General features: G+C 39.3%; 2 protein-coding genes across 2 annotated transcripts; both read left to right on the top strand.

The window, feature by feature from the left end:
* The first annotated feature begins 1061 nt into the window (after nt 1-1061).
* On the top strand, nt 1062-11647 carry LOC108416174 (GTPase IMAP family member 9-like). Its single transcript, XM_017689207.1, has 4 exons — nt 1062-1125; nt 3720-3767; nt 8112-8150; nt 10485-11647. The coding sequence occupies exons 1-4, from the start codon at nt 1095-1097 to the stop codon at nt 11297-11299; spliced, it is 933 nt and encodes a 310-aa protein (XP_017544696.1). The 5' UTR covers nt 1062-1094; the 3' UTR covers nt 11300-11647.
* A 1163-nt stretch (nt 11648-12810) lies between these two features.
* LOC119264673 (GTPase IMAP family member 4-like) lies at nt 12811-16787 on the top strand. The gene is made up of 3 exons (XM_037543296.1): nt 12811-13626; nt 15328-15394; nt 16768-16787. The coding sequence occupies exons 1-3, from the start codon at nt 12811-12813 to the stop codon at nt 16785-16787; spliced, it is 903 nt and encodes a 300-aa protein (XP_037399193.1).
* Nucleotides 16788-20702: the final 3915 nt, after the last annotated feature.

Raw genomic sequence — 20702 nt, 5'->3', positions numbered from 1 at the left:
AGTCTGTTTCCTTTCCAGATGAGGCCGAATGCCTGACACCTGCCATCTTCATGTTTCTCCACAGATGTAAATGGGAAAATAAAATCTGCTTTGTTTTGAATTCTTTTTCTGTGCTACTTTAGTAAATAATTAGATTTCTAAGATCTTTGGTTTTCTTACTTGGCTCTTTTACTTAGTTTTCATTTGTTTTCCATCTCATCTGATCAAGCTTGAGCTTGAGATGATATGGGTTAACACACACACACACACACACACACACACACACACACATCAGTCTGTTATCAGTTTAATAAGCAGCGGTTAGTACACAGTTAATAAATAATTAAGCTGTGAACTAATGACAAACTAAACTTACCACATCTCTGGCTTCAAATCTGAAATATAGCCTCTAAATCGATCATCTATCCTGCTACAGACTTTTAATGAACTGAAAGACTGATTGAGCAATGGTTGCTAATTGTTGAGTCGAAGACTAAGGAAATAAAGTGGCCCTTGAATTGGGCTAGCGTGCACTTTCAGAACATGTTCCAAGGGTGTTCTAAGCCTATCCATGTTCTGCCTTGACACCGGTTCTGAGCCATAAGCTTAGATGCATTTTTTTCTGCAATTATCTTTTCTTAATGCCAATCACTCGCATATTTATCATCTAATAGAAATGAAACTTCAGATACTGTAAAAATAAATAAATAAAAAGTTTTCTATATAGGTTTCCTCGTTCTCCTGAATTATTGTCTATGCATGTGCACATTTTGAAGAATTAAAGTTCTTAAGAACGTGTTCAGGCTAGTGTATGTGCTGGATTGTTTTATATAATATGTTTACTTCAATGAATATGGAATTATTTGAAGTGTAAAATTAAGTTTCTTGGAGGCTGCAGCAGTTTTGGTTTCAGTTCTATGCATCCATTTTAATAACGCTGCCACCCACAACCTCTTCTGATTGGTTGAAAGCTTTTGGGGAAGTACATTTTAGCTGACTTTAGCTCTAATTGTGCTTTGTTTCAGGTTTCAGTGTGACTTGAGCTCTAGTGTTGCTTCATCTTAGAGATTTAACTGCACAACTGGTGGTACAAGGTGAAGGAATTACATTTGTGCATGAAAATGAAAAAGAAGACAGGTGATCGTGGTGAGTAGATAACATTTTATACACAGTTCTGTTGTACATTTATTTACATAAAATATCCAGACTTTGGGGAACATATTCAAATGTTTCTTACTGACAAATAAGGTTTTGAAGTTTTGGTAGCGGGTGAAATATAGAGATAATGATAATGTGACATAGATGTTGAAACACTAGATCAATGTAAAAGCACAAATTTAATGATATTGTTTCAAAAATATCTTTTATAAACAGCATTTCTGTCTGTGTTCTCCAGCCTGCTGGCTGAAAATGCCATTTTGGTTTATTTATTTATTTTTTTTTAGGGCCAAGTGTGTTTTCTTTCTTCTGTTTAATGCCCTGAAACAGAGGTGCCTGATGCTGGTCCTGGAGATCTACCCCACTGGAGAGTTTAGTTCAATTACACAGGGTGGTAGATCTCCAGAACGTGGATTGGGCATCACAAAAGATGCAACTAATATGCATTACTAGAAAAGTATCTTGTTCTCACATGAACGGAACTGAATGAGATGCATTTGCAAGGCCTGCTTATTGGTCTTCCTCTCACTCAAACACCCGGTTAGATTAGATCCTGTTTCCCTCCCACTCAAATGGGAAATTGGACTAGAACTGTTAGAACTGAAGCGATGTTTGTCACATTTTAATGTTTGAGATCATCTAATTCATTTTAAAATGAGATGACAACAACACAAATACAGCTTTGATGAGTAATTACATTTACTGAAAGTAAAGATGTATCCAAAGCTATGTCACTCATGTGAAAAGCCGACTGTATGATGTTCTTATGGTGGGATGCAATGTTAGCTTTACAGCAGATGTAACGGGACCCATGTCGTCCAAAAAGTTAAACCTTCGACTCATTAGCCCACAGAATATTATTCTAAAAGTCTTGGGGGCCATCTAGATGTTTGAAGACAAGCCTTTGTGTAATTTTTGGTCATTTGTGCAACTTTCTCATGGATGGCATTATGTACGTCGACCTTAATTGAGGCATGTGAGGCCTGCAGTTCTTTAGATGTTCATCTGGGTTCATTGGTGACCTCCTGGCTGTGTCATCAGTGTGCTGTCGGTGAAATTTTGGTAAGCTGACCACTCCTGGGAAGGTTCACCACTGTTCCAAGTTCTGTTTTTGGATAATGGCCTTACCCATGGTTTGCTCGAGTCCTAGGATCTTAGCAATGAGACCTGCTAGCCTGCTTCACTTTCCCAGATAAGTTCTATTGAAGTGGTGTTTGGATTAAACAGGACTGGCTATAATTATGTAAATAAACTGAACAAAAGGGTCATGAATTTGGTCAACTGGTTGATTTAGTAGCTAATATTTCCTTCAGTACATGAAATCATCATTTAAAAACAGCATATTTGTCACGATTGGCCATTCGCAGACATCCATGTGCTTGTGTTTACTTCCCAATCATCCACATGCTTCTTTGTTTTGGGTTCTTTGTCATGCCCCCTTGTTTTCTTGACTGCGCCCCTAATTGGTTACACCTGTTTTCCACCTGTGTCATGTTTTCTGTCACTATCCCTGTGTTGGCCCCTTGTGTTTGCTGGTCTTTGTTTCTATGATGTGTTGATGCCGTATTTTTAGGTTGTATGTTTGATTTACGAGATTCTCGTATAGTGTTTGTCTGTTTCCATGTACTATGTCTAATTGTGTACTATGTCTAATTCCCGTTCGATCCGTGTTGGCTATACGACCCTGGACTGGTATGACCACGACCCTGGATTTGCCCCGAATAAATCTCACATATCTCAGCGTATGTGTCCGCTTCATCATCGCTCACGAACGTTACAATTTTGTGTTTTCTTGTTCTCTTTGTCTTTTATGTCTTTATGTCTATCAATGATCTGAAACATTCAGGTGTGGCAAAATATGTAAAACAAGCAGAAATTGGAAAGGGGCAGATAGAAATCATGTGGACTGAACTGCTCAGAGCTGCAGCATGAGTTGTGATAGTTGCATTGACTGATCTGCTTTCAGCAACTTCCTCACCCTCAAGCTTGTGGTTGGCGCTGGGCTTCCCGTATGGTCATCCTGTGATTGGCCAAAAGCTCTTGAGAAAGTGCACACGCTGCATCACTCGAGTGCTCACTACTAATTTCAGTAGTCATCCATTCCACCAAGTAGAATTAGCCTGTCTGTAATGTTTAGTGAGGGCAGTGTACTACCTTGTAAATAATCAATGCATAATAGACACTTTTAAATATATATATATTTAAAATATATATGAGACTTTGTGGATTGTGCCTGTGAAAAGAGCTGTATAAATAAATTTTACTTTTACTTACTTAGCAATATAGCTCTTTAATTGATATATTTTCTAAATATTTCAACATGTAAAACACTTCTTTTGTTGACTTTGTACTCAGGACAGTCCCTCTACAACACCACACCTATGACATGCATGTCATAATAAACACATAAACAGACTGTGCATTAAGATGTGCAGTGGTCTGTAGAGTGTTCTCCAATTACACAGTGCAATCCAGTGCAAGATGAAGAGCTGTACCTTGTAAATTGGTAGTGTCGTACTGTTAAAAGCAAAACCCTGAGAATGACTCAAATAACCTTCAACTAAATGGTTGTTTCTTTACAGCGCCCCTACTTGGATTTAAGACTGGGGTGTCCCCTCCTTCCTCTCCTGGTGAGTTTTATTCTACACAACGAAATACCTCATAACCATGCTTGTTAATGTGACTGCCTCTGCTGATGTATATTTTACTACATCTGAGAAAATAACATTTTTTTTTCTCAAAAGGAACAAAATACTCTTTGTGTGTCAAACTACATTTCACAGCATTTTTAGTCAAACTCTGAAAACAATATCAGTTTAATCTGAATGCTGCACATAACATCTTACCCTCACACAGCACAACACAAAACTATAAATTCCTGCTTACTGTGCAGCATATTAAATAAAAGCTTATGGCAAAATTGCCACCTACTGGCAAGGAAAAGGAACTGCGACCTACACTGACCATTACTGAGGGTGACAGTGCCCCTGCCATCTAAATAAAAATGACCCTTAGATGTAACAATTTTACTGTTTGTACAACCCCAATTCCAATGAAGTTGGGACATTGTGTAAAACATAAATAAAAACAGAATACAATCCTTTTCAACCTACATTCAATTGAATACACTACAAAGACGAGATATTTAATGTTCAAACAGATAAACTTTATTGTTTTTTGCAAATATTCACTCATTTTGAATTTGATGCCTGCAACACGTTCCAAAGAAGTTGGGACAGGGGCGTGTTTCCCACTGTGTTACATCATCTTTCCTTTTAACACTCAATAAGAGTTTGGGAACTGAGGACACTGATTGTTGAAGCTTTGTAGGTGGAATTCTTTCCCATTCTTGCTTGATGTACAGCTTCAGTTGCTCAGCAGTCCGGGGTCTCCGCTGTCGTGTTTTGTGCTTCATAATGCGCTTCACATTTTCAATGGGAGACGGTCTGGACTGCAGGCAGGCCAGTCTAGTACCCGTACCCTTTTACTATGAAGCCACGCTGTTGTAACACGTGCAGAATGTGGCTTGGTGTTGTCTTGCTGAAATAAGCAGGACGTCCCTGAAAAAGACGCTGCTTGGATGGCAGCAGATGTTGCTCCAAAACCTGTATGTACCTTTCAGCATTAATGATGCCTTCACAGATGTGCAAGTTACCCCTGCCATGGGCACTAACACACCCCCACACCATCAGAGATGCTGGCTTTTGAACTTTGCGCTGAAAACAATCTAGACAGTCCTTTTCCTCTTTGGCCCGGAGGACACGACGTCCATGATTTCCAGAAACAGTGTGAAATGTGGACGCATCAGGCCACAGGACACTTTTCCACTTTGCGTCAGTCCATCTCAGATGAGCTCAAGCCCAGAGAAGCCGGCGGCGTTTCTGGGTGGTGTTGATATCTGGCTTCGCTTTGCATGGCAGAGTTTTAACTTGCACTTGTAGATGGAGCGACGAACTGAGTTCACTGACAGTGGTTTTCTGAAGTGTTCCTGAGCCCATGTGGGAATATCCGTTACAGAATGATGTTGGTTTTTAATGCAGCGCCGCCTGAGGGATCGACGGTCACGGGCATTCAATGTTGGTTTTCTGCCTTGCTGCTTACTTGCAGAGATTTCTCCAGATTCTCTGAATCTTTTGATGATATTATGGACTGTAGATGATGAAATCCCCTAAATTCCTTGCAGTTGCACGTTGAGAAACGTTGTTCTTAAACTGTTGGACTATTTGCTCAAGCAGTTGTTCACAAAGTGGTGAACCTCGCCCGTCCTTGCTTGTGAACGACTGAGCCTTTCAGGGATGCTCCCTTTATACCCAATCATGACACTCACCTGTTTCCAATTAACCTGTTCACCTGTGGAACGTTCCAAACAGGTGTTTTTTGAGCATTCTTAATGTAAAATAGCACAGGAATTTACATTACATTATATCATTAACACTAGCCCTCCTGAGATTTCAAGATCCTCAGGACATCACCCCTCCTTCTTGCCAGCAATTAGCAGGACCATACATCACCCTTTATTATGTTAATTCACAGAGGAGGACTGAGACAGCAGCTCTGTGGTGCACACAGAAAGTCTAATACTACTACTAATATCCTCTGCAAATATATAATATTCTGCTAAATGTTTGTTGTATATCAGATTATTTTTTTTTGTATCTGATTTGATCAGAATAATGTTGTTTAGCACTACATGTATTTGTTTCATCCTCTTATTGCCTTTATTGAGTATATTCTGTCTAGAGTAGCTTCAAACTGTAGTTTATTTTGTTATTTAGTGGGACTCATTAGTAAAATAGTCGTCTGTACGTCATCTGCTACGTGCAATTGAATTAGATAGATAGATAGATAGATAGATAGATAGATAGATAGATAGATAGATAGATAGATAGATAGATAGATAGATAGATAGATTCAATTTTTCTTTTCAGCTAGAGGTATGGAGCCACAGATTTTCTTGTTTATGCATGTCATTAGCGCCACACATTTACATCAGTGAACCATTATCACGGGTCCATATTATTGCCTTTCATATTGTTGCCGGATGTGCATGTCATTAGCGCAGTATTGGCGTTATGTATGAAGCGCCACGGATTTACATTAGTATGAGCTGCTGTGGGCGTGTTCTTCAGAGTTATGATAAAAGCAGAAACACAAATGCAGGTGAATTACATTTTCCCTACTATCCTGTGTGGAGAAGACTGAAAGCACTATGGCAAGCCAGAGGACGTACACCGCTAAAGAGGTTTTGGCTATCCTTACCAACGTGGACAGCTGTGAGTCCAATGGGGGGGGAGGAACTCTCCTGTACTTATGAAATTACCAGCGATTCTGTCGAGAATAGCTTTACAATTGTTGTTGGATGCAGTACAGCATAAAATAGAATAAACAGCGCTTACACGAATTGAAACGCAGAACCGAAAGTGTTCGATGACGAAAAATATCATTATATATTATAGTAAAAGAAATGTACAAAGAGCGAGATTCAAACTGTAGGTTTTTTTATTGTTTAGCGGGATTCATTAGTGAAACAGTCGTCTCTACGTCTGCTGCTACGTGCGCTTGAATTTTAACTTTTGAAACACGGGTCTACAAATTTTCTGCCGCTTGTTGTAGGATCGGTAACATATACAGTCCACTTGTAACTTCAAGTTTACCTTGAAGTTGTATCATGTTCGTTGCTTTGGGAGTTGTATGAGCTCGAGGTGGGCATGGGGGGTTTCCACTTCCACCGCACTCCATATCATTACCAAGACAATGGGCGTTAATCGCTTCACAGCAGGGGAGTGGGCTACATGGTCGCTGGTTTCCCTTACGAAAATTTTCGTAGCTCGTGGAAGATTAGTGTTAAACGTTTCAGAGAATCTAAAGAAATCTCTGTACACAAGGGACAAGGCTGAAAAGCAGTATTTGCTGGCCATTAGCTTTGGGCCTTTAGGTGGCACTGCATTAAAAACAGACACAATTCTGCAGTGGAAATCACTGCGTACGCTTAGAAACACTTCTGAAAACTGCTGTCTGTGTAAACAGTTGGTCAATGCATCCACAAACACAAGTTCTCTAAAATGCAAAGAACAAATTGTACATAAACAGGATCCAGAAATGCTGCCACCTTCTCTGGACCCAATCTCATTTAAAATGGACTGAAATAGTGAAGTGTCCTGTTGTCTGTGAAAATCAACATTTGAAATAGTTTTAGGAAATCATGGACACTGTGTCCTCCAGGCTAAAGTACCACTCAGCTTGTTGTCAGTGAACAGTTCAAAAGCCAGTATTCATGATGGTATAGGGGTGCATTAGTGTGCATAGCATGGGTGACATGGTGATCTGTGAAGACACCATTAATGCTGAACAATATATACATTTTGGTAACATTTGCTGCCATCCAGATGACGTCTTTTTCAGGGAAGTCCTTCATCATTTCAGCAAGACAATGTCAAATGACTTTCTGCATGTATTACAACAGCTTTTCTCCATAGTAAAAGAGTCTGGCTACTAAATTGACCTGCCTGCAGTCCAGACCTGTCACCCACTGATAACATTTGAGGGGTTATGAAATTAAAAATATGACAAAGGATACCCCGGAACTGTTAAGCAGCTGAACTGCTATACCAAAACTACAGCAGTTGGTCGCCTCAGTTCCAAAACTCTTACAGAGTGTTGCTAAAAGAAGAGGTGATGAAACATAGTGGTAAAAATGCCCCCGTCCCAACTTTTTTTTGGAATGTGTTACTGACATCATATTCAAAATGGGCATATATTTTTCAAAAAACAAGACAATTTCTTAGTTTCAACATTTGGCATGTTGTCTTTGTACTACTTTCCTTTAAAAATATGGTTTACATGATTTTCATATCATTGCATTCTATTTTTATTTGCATTCTGCATAGCAACCCAATTTTTTGGAAGTGAGGTTGTAAAAGAAAAACCCTGAGAATTACTCAAATACCTTAACCTAAATGGCTGTTTCTTTGCAGTCCCCTATGAGACCCATGAGCTCCGTCCTATCTCTTCTGGTAAGTTGTGAGAATTTTTCTGAAAAGAAATGTTAAAAATTAATTTTAAAGATATATGTGTGTTTTTTTGTGGTCATTGTCACAAATGGAACAACGAAGGCAGCATGTAAGCATATAAGATACCTCTGATCCATTTTATTGTTTTGTCCATTTGTAACATATAATATGTATATGCAAAATGTATGAGAAATGTAAAGCAATTTTTTAGATATAGTCAATGTAAATGATGAAATATAATAGTAATAATAACTAGAAAGGGAAAGTTTGTGAACGAACTTTAAGTTGGCTTGAAAAAGCCAGTTAATTTAGTTTTATTATTTATAATAATAATAATAATAATAATAATAATACAGAAGAGAATGCACATCTATTTTGAGAACTACATCCATAGAGTCTCTGTAGGACTGCAAATGGTCAAGGGCTTTTGCCTGCCAAGACAACAAGAAACATGGAAATGCTTAAAAAAGACTAACCTTTATATAATTTCCAGTCAAATTAAGTACAAGTCACTCATTAAGTGGCCATTAAGTACAAAATACTCATTTGTCAGGAGATATTTCTGGGGAGAATAAATATGGGAAGGAAGAAATGAAGGAGAAGGGATTAATGAAGAATAAATTAAAACACCCAACCATGCAAGGCCTGGTAGATCACCAAGATTGTCTCCATCAGATTAACAGCATTTGCTGTTTTCATCTTTGAGTGAGGAGACAATCAAGCGCCACTGATCTGGAAAAAAAAAATAAAAACCTATTCTTACTTTTACTGTGAGAAGATGACTCGGTACTCTGGCTCTGAAAGGATGTGTAGCTTGTAGCTGTAACTAAAAACACAAGAAAATTGTTAAAATAGAAGAAATCAAACAATAAGTGTTCTCAGTACAATATACTGACTGGGGCAGCTTGCTGAGATCGAGGAAACTATAGGACCCCTTGACCTTCAGCAAGAGAAAGCGGTGATGGAACAATTGGAGGAGACGGGGTGGTGGTGAGATGCTAAGTTTTTGTCACAGATAACAAGGGAGAGAGGAGAATGTCTAGGTTGTAGAAGGTAGAGGAGGAGGAGGAGGTTTGGGTGTGGTCCTTCTCCCAAAGTTGCTTGGGCAGAAGTTCTGGGATGGCTACATTTCTTTTCCTGACCATTTCTGCCCCCAAAATGAGGGGATGGAGTTCATAGATTGGGAAGATTCATCAGACCAAAATGAACAACTGAGGAGTTTGGCAGGCCAGGATGAGGCAGGTCAATGACTGCTGCCAAAGCACCCATGATGATAAAACCACAGATTCTTTTGATCAGAGATGACATCCTCATAGAATCAAGAGATCCCATTCTGGTGATGAAGGAGATGGAGCCAAAAACAAAGTTCACAGAGTCATTCAACAATTTGCACAAAGGAATGAAACAACTAGCCCAATTCAATTTGTCATCAAGGCAGCCTTGGCCATCTCGGGAGCCTTGGGCGGTCAGGCACAAAGCATGCTTGCAGGAGGTGTGGAGCAAGAGGCTGGTGTGAAGAGAAAAGAGGAGTAAGGAGCAGGAAGAAGTGGGATGAGAGGGGCACTAACACAATTCAAGAGAGAGCAATTCAACCTTCAAGCATGTGACAGTACATTTCCAGGTCCAGGCTACTTTAATAAGTAGAGATGTTCTACTTTTGGAACAGTTCGACAGTGGTGGTGGAGAGAGTGAACAAGGAACTGATATGGCCAGATTGATGTGGGCCATAAGGGAGGATGACACAGGAGGGAGTTGATGGGATGATAGAGGGAGGGGTTGATGGCGAGCAGAAGTAGCAGGAATGGCAACCAAGATGTGGACCAGGAGAAGGAAGCTGAACTAAATACGATTATACACAATTAGGTGTAGCTTGGTCAATTTTAATCAACAAATTGCAATCTCAAAAATATCAAAATTCTGTTAGCATTGATGTCAAATAATGACATATCTGAGTAAAACAGATCCTCCTGAACATAATGACATGTGGCATGTGTGACTGTCTCATCTAAATATTGTTCATTGTAATAGACCAAAATACCAAAACAATTGGGCAAAATGGCCTTAAGGTTAGAATGACTCATTTGACTGGAAATGAAAGAAATAATAAGTAGTTTCTCACTTTTAAACAGTACCTTATAATCATTAAGCTTTTCAAAAAAGTTTCAGACTCTTTCAAAGTGTTGCTGTCTGCAAATGCCTAAACAAGACAGTAGTTTTTGTTATTGCAAAGTGCAGGTTTTATTTTTAATTTAAGGTAAAGTCACCACTTAATTGCATTACCCTGCTTTAAACGGATGTATTTCTATTTGAAACTATAAGATATTTATTGGTTCACAGAGTCTGACGTGAGAATTGTTCTGGTGGGTAAAACTGGAGCAGGAAAGAGTGCAACTGGAAACACCATCCTGGGCAGAAAGAGCTTCTTTGAAGAAGAAGCCTCACCTGTGTCAATAACAAAGGAATGCAAGTCAGGGTCTACAAACCATGACAGCAGGAAAATCTGTGTGGTTGACACACCCGGGTTATTTGGTTCATTCAATCCAGAAGACATGGAAAAACAAATAAAAGACTGTGTCCACATGTCACTTCCTGGACCTCACGCGTTCCTGCTAGTGATCAAAATTGGGAGATTCACAGAGGAGGAGAAAAAAGCTGTGGAGTGGATTCAGGAGAACTTTGGTGAAGATGCCTCACTCTTCACCATTGTTCTCTTCACTCATGTTGATCAGCTGAAGGGCAAACCTCTGGAAAAGTATATCAAAGAAAGCAGAGATCTTCTGAAGCTTATTGACCGTTGTGGTGGTAGATATCATGGATTCAGCAATGACAGTAAAGAGAACCAAGATCAGGTCCCACAGCTGCTGAAGAAGATAGATGCAATGGTGGAGAGAAATGGAGGAAGTCATTATACAAATGAGATGTTTCTAAAAGCCCAGGAAGAGGAGAGAAGGAAAAACAACGGAAAATGGAAAGAAGCTCTATTGGGAGCAGGAACAGCAGCAGGAGTAGGAGGAGTGGTGGCAGGAGGAGTGGCTTTGGGAGTCACAGGAGCTGTTGCACTGCCAGTAGTAGGAGTTGTAGCTGGAGGAACACTTATAGTGGGAACAGCAGCAAAGTTTATTTATGATAAGGTCAAAAAGTCAACAGAGTGAACATTGAAGGTGGAATCACTTAAGGAGGCAGAACAATTAAGACGAATACAAAATCATTCACTGAATATCCTTTTATGGTCAATTGCTTCTATTTTTGCCAGGCTGTTACAAACTGTTTATTCTGTCCAGTAGAATATATATGATAATGTATGATTACAGGTTTTTTTTTCTTAATTTTGCCTGAAACAAAGCAATATTACCCACTGCTGGTGATGTCTGGGGAGGCTTCCAACATGTGACTACTTTTGATTGATGAGTCTGGGTCTTGTGTTTTAAGTTTCATTCTTGTTGTCCATCTCTTTCCCAGATAAAACAAAGTATGCATTAAGTCGAATTTAGTAGTGTGATTCTGTTTTGTAGCATCATATTAATATATAATATTAATGAATTATAACTTGTACCTTTGTCCACTGAACATTCTATTAATAAACTGATTTGTCTTGAACTAAGTTCACGTAATGCTCTGTTTTCTGAACAGCATTGTTTATTGTAAAGTGAAAAGGCTTCACAGTAATTAATCTGAAAATGACCCACTTTCAATATTTTGGGACCAAAATTCAAGTAAACCCCAAAAGAACATGATTTAATTGAATTTTAAATCTATGCCATTTTTTCACCAAATATTCCTGTTATGTTTAATAGCTTACTTCATAAAACTTATTTGGTATGAATGTTGCTTTATTTGGATGGGTATGAACATTAGCATTAGACTTCAATGCAGTGACCTGAGTCAGTATATAGAGCGTCAGCCAAATACCGTAAATATATGAGAACACGAAGTTAATCAAATTGATAGTATATTTTTGTTACTAAACAAGTTGTCAGCTGTGACATCAGAATAATTTGCTGTTTTAAATTGGTCTGTTATTTATCATTTACATTACATTTATTTGACGCCCTTATCCAGAGCAACTTACAGTTTGATCATTTTACACAAGTAGGCGAAGGTGGTGTTGGGAGTCTTGCCCAAGGACTCTTATTGGTATAATGTAGGGAGCTTACCCAGGTGGGGGATTGAAGCCCAGTCTACAGTGTAGAAGGCAGAGGTGTTAACCACTACACTAACCAACCACACATTTATTGCAGACAATATGTAAATTCCTCCAATAACTGGATTAATGGCAACACAAAAACAACAACACAAGAGTTACCATTGACTCTGCATAAGTGTGGCTGGACATTTCCGAATGGGTAAACATTGGTAAACTACACATTAGTCTCATTTGTTTGTGAAAGAGTACATCATAAAGCATATACACAGCATATACTTGAGGCTGGCTCTACACCAAATGTACATTTTTGCCCATGTTAGCTGCAGTAATGTATTCAAATCCACTAGAACATGGATCAGTTTCACTTTCCTGAAACTGGGATAGTAAAAGGATCTATGTGCTCAGTTGCAGGAACAGTGGAAGGTTAAGGCAGTATTTTAGATGATGCAAAGTGCAACAAGGCTTGTATTTGTATTTGTACATGTGTTTTTTTCCACAGGTCGATTCCTTTGCTCGGACATGAGGATTGTGCTGCTGGGTAAAACTGGATCAGGAAAGAGTTCAGCAGGAAACACCATCCTCGGCAGCAAAGTGTTCGTAGAAGACGTTTCACCAAAATCTGTCACAGCACAGTGCAAGGAGCATGTGGTTGAGAGGGAAGGAACATGTATCTCAGTGATCGACACTCCTGGGATCTTTGACACCTCAATGACTAAAGAAGAGCTGAAAGCTGAAGTAGAGAAATGTATCAGTATGGGTGGTCCTGGACCCTGCGTCTTCCTACTGGTCATCAGTTTGGCCACTAGATTCTCAGAGGAGGAGAGGAACACTGTGAAGTGGATTCTGGAGAACTTTGGAGAATATGCTTCAATCTGCTCCATCGTTCTGCTCACCCATGCTGATCAGCTGAAGGGTAAAAGAGTGGAGGATTACATTACAGAAAGTATAGAGCTTAATAAAGTCATAAACAGCTGTGGTGGGAGATTTCATGTATTAAATAATGAAGACAGGGAAAATGGCTCTCAGGTCACAGAGCTACTGGAGAAGATTGATCTGCTGTTAGAGAGGAATGGGGAACATTTCTACAACAATGAGCTCTACCAGCAGGCCCAGAAGGATCTCAGAGAGATGGAGGAGAGAAGAAAGAAAGAAGAAGAGGAAAAGTCTGGTATCACTGGGTGGATTAGAAGAATAATGGAGAATCCAAAGCAGTTTCTTGAAGATAGAGTATGTTCAGCTCTTGCTGGAGTGGGGTTAGGAACTGCAGCACTAGGGTTACTATTAGCAGGGACAGCAGGGTATATCCTTTTTTTAATGGCATTAGTAACATGTGCTGTGAGATTTTATCAAAGAATGGGAAGACAGTGAAAGTGTGTTTCACACCAGTCAGACTATTTACTGTCCAACGTAACACAAATATCTCCAAAATAGACGACGTTCTTTACTTCTAATGTTAGTCAATGTAAAGATCTATCAATGTAAACGAAGGCCGTCGCACTGTCTCCCTCTCCTCTCCCTTATCTCTCCTGCTTTACTTCTGTGTCTAGTCTAGTCTTTTGTTCCTCCTTCATCCTCCTTAGTTTTTCAATGAATATAAACCCCTTCCAAAATATTCTCGTTGAACTGGACTAATATGGATCAATGACAGTAAAAATGAATCGGTAAGACAGTAATTATCTATTTCAGTAACAGGGGGATTGTTGTTTATTCTCAGCTGTGTAGGTGTGGAGACGAAATCTCTGTAGACACTATCTGGATTTAAACATGAACAACTTTATTTCAAATTAAAAGATAGCGCTGAAGACCTGTGAGAGTCCCTAAGGCCAATGTGGGATCTCTCCCTGTCTGAAGTGGCTTAGCTTTTTAAGCTGAGTGTGCGCTTGCCATAAGGAAACATCTGGAAAGGCTATCAGGTATCCCCGGCACACCATTATATAGATTCACTCCCTTTCATACGGAGGAATGAGGCCTTCAACAGAGCACACACAAAAATAGAGAATCTGACTTTACGTATAAAATGAAATAACAAATACAAGATGAGTGTAAAGACACCTCAGGATCAATTCTATGTGTCCGCCTTACCACTATAGCAGATGAAAGGGAACCTGGCAAAGCAGTCCTCGTCGGCCCATCGATCCACAGCTGTACATTGCTGTTCTACAGATTGCCATCTACCATTGTCAGGTTGTGCATATGCCGACTGAACAGTGGGTCTCCAGTATGCGAGAGTGGAGCTGCTCTGATCTGACCACAGTCGGCGTCTATACAGACCGATCCATACTGAATGCCCATTTGAGACTCTCTGTATTTCTTGTAGTTCTGTCTCCTTCCTCACACTGACCAGATCAGTGTAATATGTTCTACAGAAGCTCTGAGCCTCTGTCCAGTTCTTTCCAGTGAAGACATTAAAATATGTATTATCTTTACCTAAGGAGGGGATAATTGAAGACTATTTAAGACCATGAAGTGGTGAATTGCAAAGACTGCGAAGAAAAGACATCAGATAGTAAACATAAAGGCTAACAATCAGCTCTCTATATCAGTGCTTAGCCTTGTAGTGTAGTTGGAACAACTTAGCAGAAATGTACCATCCTATTCAGTGAAAGTGTGTGTGTGTGCGTGTGTGTGTGTGTGTGTGTGTGTGTGTGTGTGTGTGTGTGTGTGTTTTCAGTGTCCATTGACCCTTTCCCAGGCTATCATATATCTCATAACTAGAGGGAAATGTGGGCATGTTCCATCTTACCATCATGCGCTGTCACAGGAAACATCAAGCTATGCCCCTGCTCCAAACATGACAACACACAACTCATTTCCACCTTTGCTGTCAGGCTGATGAGGCCACCCTCTGTAATCTCTCTCTCCCTCCATGTAGAAACTATCATCATCCAGAGACCATCTCCAGATCATCATACAGTCCAATCCAGGCTAAGCCAGAGTAGCTGCCGTTTACTGGGTTATTGAGCATGTTCATTTCCTCCATGTTATCAGTGGTGGCCAGGTCAGTGTAATACTCTCTGCAGTGACTCTGTGTTTCAGTCCATCAAACTAGCCATTCTGTCCCATCAGAACTGTATCCTGCTGGACATACCATATCTGCCCATAGGTTTCCATCCATTCAACATCTGGATCAATATTCATTCATAGGGCTTGAGGTTAGGGATCCATCCTCGTGACTGGAAGGTCACCGGTTTGATCCCCTTGGCTGACAGTCCATGACTGAAGTGCCCTTGAGCAAGACGCCTAACCCCCAACTGCTCCCCAGGTGCTGTGGATAGGGCTGCCTACCGCTCTGGGCAGGTGTGCTCACTAGTGCGGATGTATGTAGGATTTTCACTGCATAGATGGGTTAAATGCAGAGGTCTAATTCCTCTGTGTGCAAAAACAGTTGGCTCATGGTTCTGAATTCAAGTGATGCAATTTGTTTTCTACTGCCTGCAATCAAACTACCAAAGCTTTAGTATACTTAAAAGAGAACCCGAGAACAGTAAACACACTTTATTTAAACAGAGTGCATTGAGAGAGGCCATCGTTAACAATGTAGCAAAACTAATGTAAAAACACAGGGACTGAAAAATATATTGGTTAAAAACATATTAAATGCTAAGAGAAGTAATAAAGATCACAGTATTAAGGTAAAACGTATAAAAAACGTATAAATACTGAAAAATCAATAACCATTATAATTGTAACAATAACTTAACATTGAACAATGATAAAGAAACTAAAAACATAATTAATGGAATAAATAAAGGAATAGAAGATGTAAAAAAAAAATACTTGGCAATAATAAAGTAAAAAAAGAGTAATAAAAGTGAAGCAATAGCTAAAACATACCAAAACCATGTTAAAAATAAATTGTAATCAGGTTAAGCAGTGTCAGGCTCAGTGGAGGTAGTTTAAAAATGATCCCCAATATCCCAAATATGCCAATGATATTGCATCAACAAGTCAATAGTGGGCACAGAGGGACAGAGTGGACAAACAGTCAAAGGTTAGTCTGAGAAACCAAACTCAAATAGTGTGACTGTGAGAAATTCAGAAGCGTAAGCCTTTCAGGTAAGTTCCTTTAATGATTAATGGTCCAGATTTGGCTGTGAGACAAAATATCATGAGCAGATCACTGATGACGTTTACTATTGTCATTATTATTATTTATTATTTATTTATTTATTTTTTAACTTTGGACATAAGTGGAAAACCACATACTCTATTAGGCATGGGATACCTTTCCAGGTCTTTTGACTGAACTGGAGCTTCAAAGTTGAACGCTGGGGCCAGGACCAAAATCTCAATGAGAATACACTTCAATCACTAAGTGAATTCAATTGACCAAGTCAATTGACTTCAATTACACCACCTGTCAAATACAGCTGAAATGCATGTTGTATCTGTGCTAAATCCGTGATATTTTTACATTGATCTTATTTCATTGACCTCTCTGTGTCTCTTATGTGCTTGTCTCTTTTTCTCACCCAGATAACAGTAAGGTAGACTAATCATACAGTTAACAGTTTTCCGTTACTATGCCATCAGTATTGTAGCAGCAACATACAGTATGGCTCAGGGAAGGCTGAGCACAAGATGTAAGCCATATCTGGACCAGATCAGCACTAGACTTTATTCAGATGGCAAATCCTCTGCCATTCCACTTGCCACATGGATTGGCAGCACTTATGTGGCCAATTCATGGTTGCCAGATGTGGGCCACATACACACTAAAGCATATCCATAAATCAGCCTAAAGTTAAATGCACACCTAAGCCTAATCTGGACTGCACAAGTGGTCCGGATTTGTAGGCACTCCACACTGCAACCATCCCAACTATGGACTTGTTGATCTAGCATTTTCCAGTTTTAGCTCCAATCCTAGTCCAACACACCAGGCCCAAGCAATTAAGGCTAAATATTAGAGCCAGATGTGCTGAAACCAAACTCTCCAGACCAAGCGGAAGATCTAAAAATAATAATAAAAAAAAAACATCAGCATAACTGGGTCTGATATACTTGCTTCAACAAAGGTCAAGTGTACCAACCAAGTTCTTTTTGGTGAGTTTGTTAGTCTTCTTTCAGGCATGTGCAAAGGGCTCTCTTGTGGATTCATTGTGGTCCCTCTGAAGGAAACAAATCCAGCATCAAAATAAGATAAATAAAAATATCCCTACACAAATGTCACATGTTATTGTTGACATAAGGTTCACTTGCTTTGCTGACCAGAGCTCTCGTGGCATTTTACTTTTGTTTGTATACACATGTGCCTTTGAACATTCATCACAACCAATTATGTTAATTTGTGTTTTTGGTTGTTGTGTGACGTAATGTGACAATTTCATCACAGCTGTGATTTGGTCACATTGGATTATCCCAGCCGCGCTATTATTCACGGTAATGCATGACGTTGACTGTTCTTTTGCTTTTACACAACAGTTTTTACAGAATAAAGAAACAAAACATGAAAAAAAAAATCAAATACTTCTGCCCCAAAGTAGCTCCACATCAGATGAGTTGCAACAGTGATAGTTCCTGGACCTGCTGGACCCTGTGCGCAGTCCAGGATATCTGCTGACGCTGTAAGGCTCACCTTCTGTGGGATGAATAGAGCAACAATATGCGACTCTTTTAAAGCCCTGTTGCAGCTTCACAGCAGAATTAAACTAAAATTATCCTCATTTGCAGTAAAAAAGCTCGGCTGATCGTTCTATTTTCACAATAAACGGTTAGAAAAGTTGGAGTTAATGTATAACTTCTAATTCACCTGTTAACCCTGAGACGTTACACGCGGCAACACAGACAACAATCTCGCCTAGTTAGTTGCTAAGGAAAAGGCAAAGAGAAAGATTTAAGACAAGTGTTAATCATTTACATTTACGGCATTTGGCTGACGCTCTTATCCAGAGCGACTTAAAATTTGATCATTTTACACAGGTAGGCCAAGGTGGTGTTAGGAGTCTTGCCCAAGGACCCTTATTGGTATAGTGTAGGGTGCTTGCCCTGGTGGGGGATTGAACCCCAGTCTACAGTGTGAAAGGCAAAGGTGTTACCCACTACACTAACCAAACACCACCGTTTGGGTGTGACTTGACTTATTCTCATTTATTATCGCTTCAGCCAGTTTCCTGATACGTTTAATCTGCAGCGAAACAGTAAAAAGTCTTCAAGCGGAATTCAGCTCCTTGTTCCAATTCCCCCGCTCCACCTTAAATAGTGCTGCAGTTACATTCTGGTGCTTCAGGCACCATTTAAGGTGGAACGGGAGGCTTGGAACGGGGATCTGACTTGTAAAAAGTCAAATACTGGGAGACATTTCACAAGACACTGCTCCACTTTTGTGGAAAAGGTTCCTGCTGGAAAGGCGAGAACAACAGCTATATCCGAACTAAAGTCTAAAGCCGAGCAATTCAAGTCTGCATTTCCATGCATATAATATAATTGGGACTTCCAGCATGGAACTCCTTCCATGTGGCAAACGTCTGTTATGGATGCTGCACTACAGCCAATGTTTACTGTATTTTGTTTTACTAGGGCAGCATTTTTACTTGCTGACTTAACCCTCAGTGGAATACGCCCGGGTTTGGTAACCTCCACAGTTCTGCCTGTGGGACCGGGTGATATCTGTGCACCATGCAGGATGCAGAGATGGTAGCAAGTGGAAACGATGATTAACTGGTTTCATACTAACTCCCTCTGCACAGAAGGTGGCAGGAGCATAAGCTCATCTAGCTAACATTTTAATATAATTAGCTAAGACTCTCAATGTTTCCCCTTCTGTCTCCTGCAATGACACACCTCAGACTGGGGGAGCCCAGGCTGTTAATACCACTCAAAGTGCCTCTACAGTGCCCCAACTAGTGCACTGTAATGAGACCTGTCATGAGGGCCAAGCAATAGCAGACAAGCTAATGCATCATAGGTTAAACAAAGCACCAGCTCCAGGGCTTTCTGTTTATCACACCGCTCCAACAATTTGGCTATCAGTTCAAATTCTACATGGAAAGCTTCTGAATCTGTCTACCTGGAGTATTTATGGGTCTTAATTCTTATCAGTGAGAGCCGTTCCTGTGCACTCTTAATGATGCCAACTTGTCATCATCATCCTCTATTTTAAAACAAAACAAGTGCTCTGTCCTCATCCTTTAGCTTAGCTTAGCTGATAGTGACTGAGAAGTCTGAAGTTTTACTATTGGGGTAAGATGTTTACTATTTAAGATGTACTTAGAACTATGGTTCGCAAGCTTTGCTTTTTTCTTTACTTTGCCAGAGCCTTCAAGGTTGTGTGGTGTGAAAAACAATAAATTGTTATTCACAGTAACATGCTCCTTCTTGTATTCTCTTGTCTATGTGTTTTCTTTCTCTCGGTGTTGATTTGTTTACATGATATTCAAAATGTATCAATATTTCATTCATCATTGATTCCCTAATAACACTCAAAAAACATCCTTGACTGATGAAAATGATGAAAAAGTTAATTATGTTTAACATCTCTATGCTCCAGCATCGCCCCGCGACCCTGAGGGAAAAGCGGCTTAGAAAATGTGTGTGTGTGTGTGTGTGTGTGTGTGTGTGTGTGTGTGTGTGTGTGTGTGTGTATTATGTATTTACTCGTCTGTGTTTTAGGATAATTTTTTAGATAATTCATAATTTTGGCAAATAGTCTTAAAACACTTGTAATGCTATTAGATGAGACATGGATGTCATTCTCGCGGCTCTAAAAGGCAAAAAAATCAGAGAATTCTACTTATTATGGGCTGTCAATTCATATTTAATCATTTGAGTCAGCACTGCTGATAATACAAAATAAGCTTTTAGTTTTTTAGTTTTATAATCTTCCAAAAATATTCACCAAGTCAACTGGAAGTTATTTGAGTAAATTCATTCTCATTTTTAGTTAAAAAATATTCATTAAATTGCCTTGAAGTGCGAGCAAAGCTCTGAAAAGGGGTGTATGAAAACATGTTAGCTGCTACTGCATTCAATAAATAAATAAATAAATTAATTAATTAATTAATTAATAAGAACAAAACTAGGTTAGGCACACACATGTGACATTTCAACAACGGGGAGGCAATCATTTGATACAAATTCCAGATTTACTTACTCATGCACCATTTTAACAGTTTAAACACTTTTTCAGCACCTTTTCCCTCATTTACATTTACAACTTTTACATAGCATAAAATTATTCCATTACGATAGTACTGGGCAATATATCATCTACATGCCACTGTACTGTATATTGTGATAATTGTATTGCTTTCTAATTATAGTTATAGAATTAGCAATACATTTGTTAGATAATAAACATTAGATACATGACAAAAGTTCGTTTCCAAATGTTATTTATTTATTTATTTATTTTAAGTTTAGTTAGTTTATTCATGATTCATGATTCATTACTCATGATATCCAAGCCTTGA

Source organism: Pygocentrus nattereri, chromosome 12, assembly GCF_015220715.1.
Source record: "Pygocentrus nattereri isolate fPygNat1 chromosome 12, fPygNat1.pri, whole genome shotgun sequence".
NCBI classification, from domain to species: domain Eukaryota; kingdom Metazoa; phylum Chordata; class Actinopteri; order Characiformes; family Serrasalmidae; genus Pygocentrus; species Pygocentrus nattereri.
The sequence above is the reverse complement of the archived record's forward strand: the minus strand, read 5'-3'. Positions and strand labels throughout refer to the sequence as shown.